At 38.6% G+C, this 7122-nt stretch overlaps 1 protein-coding gene across 1 annotated transcript; it reads right to left on the reverse strand.

Annotated features, from left to right (window-relative positions):
- Nucleotides 1-3448: 3448 nt before the first annotated feature.
- On the reverse strand, nucleotides 3449-4038 carry LOC130861657 (succinate dehydrogenase [ubiquinone] cytochrome b small subunit, mitochondrial-like). Its single transcript, XM_057750718.1, has 2 exons — nucleotides 3983-4038; nucleotides 3449-3877 (listed from the first exon to the last, which is right to left on the reverse strand). The coding sequence occupies exons 1-2, from the start codon at nucleotides 4036-4038 to the stop codon at nucleotides 3559-3561; spliced, it is 375 nt and encodes a 124-aa protein (XP_057606701.1). The 3' UTR covers nucleotides 3449-3558.
- Between the last annotated feature and the right edge of the window lie 3084 nt (nucleotides 4039-7122).

Raw genomic sequence — 7122 nt, forward strand, 5'->3', positions numbered from 1 at the left:
TTACCTTTACTGGTACACAATTACCTTTGTGTGTGTGTGTGTGTGTGCGTGTGTGTGTGTGTGTGTGTACTCAAATGATCATGTGGGATTATTTACTTTCAGCCTGAAGAATATGCTTTAGTATTTCTTTTAAGGTGGGGTTACTAGCAACAAATTCTTAGGTTTTTTTTTTTTTTTTTTTTTTTTATGGAAAGTGTTTATTTCACCTTCATTTTTGAAAGATAGCTTTGCTGAATATAGGATTCTTGGTTGATTTTTTTGTTTTAATATGAGCAATTTGACTATGTTATTCCACTGCTTCTGGCCTACATTTTTTGTGCTAAGAATCTATCTGCTAATCTTATTAGGATTGCTTATAAGCAATAATCTGTTTTTCTCTTGATGCTCTCCCTTGTCTTTTTTTTTTCTGGCATGTTTTACTATGTTGTATGTTTGTGGATCTCTTTGTGGTCTTATCTGGAGTTCATTAAACTTCTTGGATGTGTAGGTTACTTTTTAATAAATTTGGGAAGTTTTCTGCCATTATTTTGGAATATTTTCTCTGGTCTTTCTCTTCTCATTCTGGTACTCTAATTATACGTATGTTGGTGCACTTTATGGTGTCTCACAATTTTCTGGACCTAATTTACTTCTCTTCATTATTTTTCTCTCTCTGTTTTTTAGGCCTGCATAATCTCTATCGGTCTAGTGATTCAAGTTCTTTAATTCTTTCTTCTGCCATTTCAAACCTACTTTTGAGCCCTTCTAAAGAATTTTTTCTTTCACTTATTGTATTCTTCAACTGCAGAATTTCAATTTATTGTTAAAAATAATTTCTATTGCTTTATTGATATTCTTTATTTGATGTGACATTGTTATCTTACCTTTCTTTACTTCTTTAACATGCTTTCCTTTAGTTCTCTGAACATTCTTATAATGACTATTTTGAACTCTTTTCCTGTTAAATCCAAAATCTAGTTGCTTTCCCAGGCACTTCATGTTGCCTACTTTTTTTTTTCTGGTATATGTTTTATACTTTCCTATTTCTTTTCTTGCCACATATATTTATTTTTGTTAAAAATGACATTTTAGATGATATATTTTGGAAATTCCTAGTCCTCCCACTTCTAGACTTGTTGGTTGTTGTTATTTCTTGTTTGTGTGTGTGTGTGATATTTTCTGGGTTGTTTTAGTGAAGTCTATTGCTCTCCACCGGTATTCGGCCTCTGATGCTGCTCCTCAGGGAGATGTAATAGCTTTGAGTATGCCCACAGTCCCTTGGATGACAATGGTATTTGTAGGACTTTCTTTCTTGCTTATCTTGACTATACCCAGCTGTTAAATTCCACTAATTGTTGGTTGATTGCTCTAATGTTTTCAACAGTGCTCTGGGGGGTGCAAATTGCTTTAAAAGTGAATCCAATCAAATTGTGACTCCTTTGAAGGAATAGTTTTTGAGATTTGTTCTGACCCCAGTGGGTTCCTCTCAGCTGCTTTGTTCCCTGACTCTCTCCTATGAACTATCCAGCGTATAGTCTGGGCTATATTTTCATTAAATCCGTGAATATCCCTCTATTTGCTTTTCTCCACAATCTCCACTGTCTTGAGAGCAAACATTAGGTTTGAATTTTTCCATGTTCTGTTGCAAAGAAAGTCACTTCTTTTGGGAAGACAAGATGAGCTATCTGTTTTATGGCCTGCTTCCCCCCTGGGAAAAATCTCTGGACCTCTGGAGCTGGACATGGGAACACTGGAAGATCTCTCTCTGAGTGACAGTGCTCTAGTAGCTGAGTAATCAGTAGGTGTGGGCAGCAGCCTGAGATCCTCTTGGCTTGCCTCTGCTTGTGTGAAACCACTGCCTCATGAGCTAAGTCAAGGGCAATCGGGGCCCCAATATTCTCAGCATGCCATACCCAAGGTAGAGCCTCCATCTCATGAGGGGGGAGTGGGTGGAAGAGGGAGATCCCACTTCTCAACTGTACCCTCCTGGATCTTAGCCTTAGCAACAGTAGATGGGGACAGGATGAGAAATGCTGAAGTCCTGCTCCTCCTGGGAAGAAAATCCCTCTAACTTGTTGCTATGGGGAGAGGCAGCCCTGTGTTCTTGGAAGCAGAAGCCGGGAGGGGAGTTTCTGCCTCTCTGAGCTGAGAAAAAGGAGGGAGGCCATGGTCTTGGTTCAAATACCACACATTCTTGTTTTTCTTACCAAATTTTCATAGATTTTCTTTAATAGATGTTTCTTCATTTGCTAAACAGCAATCGAACACTTAGAACCACCTACAGAGTTTTAAATGATTGTTTTTTTTCAAGATATTTTTCACCAGCTTCGGTGGGTGTGGGTCATTAGATCTCCTCATGCTTTCATGCTAGAATTTTACTTTTCTGGCTCCTTTATTCTTTTTTTTTTTTAATTTAAAAAATGTATTTATTTTTATTTTATTTATTTTGGCTGCGTTGGGTCTTTGTTGCTGTGAGCAGGCTTTCTCTAGTTGTGACTAGTGGGGGCTACTCTTTGTTGTGGTGCATGGGCTTCTCAGTGTGGTGGCTTCTATTGTTGTGGAGCACGGTCTCTAGGTGCATGGGCTTCAGTAGTTGTGGCACATGGGCTCAGCAGTTTTGGGTCGAGGGCTCTAGAGTGCCCGCTCAGTAGTTGTGGTACACAGGCTTAGTTGTTCCGCGGCATGTGGAATCTTCCTGGACCAGGGATGGAACCCATGTCCCCTGCATTGGCAGGCGAATTCTTTTTTTTTTTTTTTTAATTTTTATTATACAGCATTTTTATTTTTAAAAAAACTTCACTTCATAGAATACATTTTCACATTAGAGGTTCCCACAGTGGGAAAACAACAACTTGTTACTTATAATTTTATATTTGTGAACAGATTATTTTAGGACAAGTGAAATAAACACATTTGAGGATTAAGTCTTGGTTTAGAATCTGTAACAATTTGAAACATCTATAAAGGGCCCTCTTCCCTACATGGAATTTCTCTGTATTCAGAAACTCTCCAGGCTCTTCTTCCTAGGATTTAGAAATCAGTAACGTGAAATATCAGCATTTCTAATTTTCAAATTTCCCTAGGACAACGTAGCCATCAGTAACTGGTATCGACTGGTCAGAGGGGGGAGGTTTACAAAAACTAAACACTGCCTAATTTTCTGTGAAGTCTTTACTTAAGAATTAACAGTCTTTCCCTTTCTTTATCATCCAAGGACAAATATCAAAGTTTGATCAGATACTGAGAGCAATAAAGCTGAATTCCCTTTAAGAGTTTGGTAAATTAAAAGGCAAAAGCTCATATATAATGTTTAGTTATACTGTGAGTCTTGTGAGAAACTGAGAGACACCCCATTAACTCCCCAGAATACAGAACTCAGTCTCAAAATTTCTTGGATACAATTTCTCTCAAATCTTCCTTCAAAGAGTAAATTCTAAAAATAACCAGGTGATTAGGAGAAGAGGTTTATCTCACCAATGGACTTATCTGTGATTTCCTTCTTACTGTGAGTTGAAATGGCATGACAGAGCAGAGGCAAGGAGGTGTACAATCAATTCGCAAGGCATTAAGTCTAAAATGTCAGAGCTTCCACAGCATAGCCACAGCTTTGCAGATGCCCACGTCATGATAGTTGAAGTAACAGAGCCCAGCGAAGGTGAGGGCCGAGAGCGCCAAGAGGCCTGCCTTGGCAGCTTTCTGTAATGCATTCCCGTGAACGTAGTCAGTAACAACTTGTCCGATGCCCCAGTGATCATAAAGAGTGAGGGCTGCAGCCAGAGAGTAGTCCATCGCAGAGCAAGGATTCAAATAAGCAGCTGGAATGAGGCCCAGGAGCAAAACACTGACAGCCCTCTCACCAGTCCAGTGGAGAGACGCAGCCTTGGAACCAGAGTGGTGGCTGGGTGACAGGTGAATGTGCTGTATCCCACACCATCCTGGCATAGATCCAACCTGGAGAAATGCTGAGACATGAGCCAGTCTGACCACTGAGGTTCGGAGGAACAGAGCTCGCCCTCCTCCAGCGCCGCATAGAACACTCAGCCTACAGAGAGTCGCCATGTCGCTCCTGAAGGCTCAAGGTCATCCAGCAACCCCAGCAGGTGAATTCTTAACCACTGTTCCACCAGGGAAGTCCCTGCCTCCTTTATTCTTGAGCAACCTTAAAGAGGCTCCTACAGAGCTCCTGGACTGAGGCAATAAAATCCTGTTTTGGTCCAATCTAATTTCTTAATTAACCGATTATAAGTCTAATACTATATTCTTTCCACCAAAGCTACCTATTCAGATGTCTGGATGTTCAAATTACTTATTCAGTGTGTTGCTTGGCAAAGATAATAATTACGCAAGTTCTCTTGCCTCCCAGCTGGTCAATCTAGCCTCTATTTTTGTTCTCCTTTAATTTATTGTGCACATAGCAGCCAGAGTGAGTGGTTTTTAGAAAGAGCACATTTGGTCATAATATTATACCACTTAAATGCTTGAGTGGTTTTCCATTGTTCTTACAATAAAGTCCAAAAGTCCTTAACATGGACTCCAAGATCCCACTTATCTCTTTTACTTCTTCTCATGCCTCTCTTACTCTGTGCCCCACTTCCTGCTCCATCCCTCCCCTCTGCCTCACACCAACATATTCTCTAGTCTCACTCTAGTCTTTCAAATTTTTATTGTGCCTATAACATGCTCTCTCCTATTTCAGGCCCTTTGCACATGATGTTCTCTTTGCCTTAAATGCTGTTCTTCTTCCCTGATTCAGGTCTTGCTTAAATGTCACCTCCTCTGGGAAGACTTCCCTAACCTCCCAGAATACTTCAGGTGCTCCTATTCTAATGCTACTCTGAAACCTTGTACTTCTTCATAGAATGTGTGTTTTTGATCAACTGATTACTAGGACAATTATCTCTTTAGCATCCCCCTCCTCACAGAACACGAGCTCATGAAGGCAGGGCTCCTATCTGCCTTGACTGCTCTGGGCCCAGTGTTTATTTAGCACGGGACTTGACACAGAGTAGAGACTCCATAAACACTTGTTGAGCTTGGGAACAAATGCTCTCTGAGCATAGAATGTCAGGGTTGTGAGGGGGGTCTTGGGGCTCTACTCAGAGCTGATATGGAATCAGAGGAAAAGTTGTAAATTTCAGAAGAAAGCTCCTCACCGCTTATATTTATAACTACAACCCGGTCTTAGTAACAGGCAGTTTGATGGACACATATTACAAGGGAAGTTTCACTAACGGCTCCATCCTTGGGCTAATGTTGTGATAAGGTGGCTGGCTTCTCCTTCTTAAGATTCTTAGGATGAATATCATGGCACATATAGAAAACAGCCATTTCCCTTTTACTTTTACCCTTAACATTGTGGACTGTGAGTCTGTTTTAATCCATATTTAGAATTGTGAGGTTGAGAATATAGGTTGAGAAAGCAGTTATTTTTTAAAGTAATCAACAGCAACAGCAGCAATTAACACTATTAATACTTATTAAGTGCTTTCTTTGTGGTAGACACATATTATTTCCAAAAAATCTATAATAATTCAGATAGTAAATACTTTTCACTTCACAGATAAATAAACTGAGTTTTGGAGGGATAAATTCCTTGCTCAAGGACACATTGTAGGAAATTGTAAAGCTGAGATTCAAACTCACGTGTGTTTGGCCCCAGCACCCAAATTCTTAATCTCTCTTCTGTATTGCCAAGTAATCCAGAATTCTGCAAGCGATTTCTTGCTGTCAGACAGTCCTCTGAAACTTCACATAAACTTTCCTCTGAGGTGCGTTCTGAAACTTTCATCTTTAAGTGCCTTGAGAGAGGGAGGCTTCTCTCTTCACCTCTTATCAAGAGATCGCTGAAAACTAAAATCTGTTTTAACTATTTCATGTTTGAGTAAATGTGAGCCTTGCTCCAGACCTTCTTGATTTTACAAGGACGCTATCAGGAAGTCAAAACAACAATGCCAATAGCGATAATAGGAAAACCCCTTGACTATGTTAATAAGCACATAAAGGAATATGGAAAGAAATACACAGGAGTTTATCAAATCTAAATCCTACTTAAACTTATTACCTCCAGAATCATTGGAAAATGCTTGTCAAAGGTCTTAGAACAAAACAGGAGAGTAGATTTTAAAATATATCCCACAGGATGATGTTTTGGTGAGTGAAGTGATGGAAGCACAGACCTAAATTAATAAACGAGAAGCTTCTTTTCTCAGCAACGTGGTCCTGAGATAACTGCCTTGGAGTCTGTGTGTTCTAGAATCCTTGCTAATTGGATAGCCAAGATATGGAAGCAACCTAAATATCCATCAACAGATGAGTGAATAAAGATGTGTAAGGTATACACAATGGAATACTACTCAGCCATAAAAAGGAATGAAATAATGCCATTTGCAGCAACATGGATAGACCTAGAGAGTGTCATAATAAGTGAAGTAAGTCAGAGAAAGACAAATACCGTATGATATCACTTATACGTGAAATCTGAAATTTGACACAAGTGAACTTATTTACGAAACAGAAATAGACTCACAGACATAGAAAACAAACTTATGGTTACTAGAGGGGAAAGGGGTCAGGGGAGGGATAAATTAGGAGTTTGGGATTAGCAGAGCAAACTACTATATATAAAATAGATAAAACAAGGCCCTACTGTATAAGACAGGGAATTATATTCAATATCCTGTAATAAACCATAATGGAAAAGAAGATGGAAAAGAATATGTGTGTGTGTATATATATATATCTGAATCCCCTTTTCTGTATACCAGAAACTAACACAACATTGTAAATCAACTATACTTCAATAAAGAATAAATAGAATTCTTGCTAATTGGTAGCCAAGAACAATTTCTCAAATAGATCTTCAAGTTAAAAAGCCTAAATTAAATGAAACATCAGGTAAAGACTTTCTGCCACTAAAATTATTCAAAATGACTTAACTGATGATATCTGATGCTTGTTAATCTTTTACCCTAATTATAAACAGAAAAATAAATTTTATAATGTATGTGCATGCAAATGTTTAACATTTTATATTATTTATTAATTTTTGATTGTGTAAGAATATAAAGAAAAACAAAAATGGCACATAATCTCACTTTCCAGAAAACTCCTGTTGTTTTTTAAAAAACTAGACGAATATATGTA

The sequence above is a fragment of the Hippopotamus amphibius genome, chromosome 9, assembly GCF_030028045.1.
Source record: "Hippopotamus amphibius kiboko isolate mHipAmp2 chromosome 9, mHipAmp2.hap2, whole genome shotgun sequence".
Lineage (NCBI taxonomy): Eukaryota > Metazoa > Chordata > Mammalia > Artiodactyla > Hippopotamidae > Hippopotamus > Hippopotamus amphibius.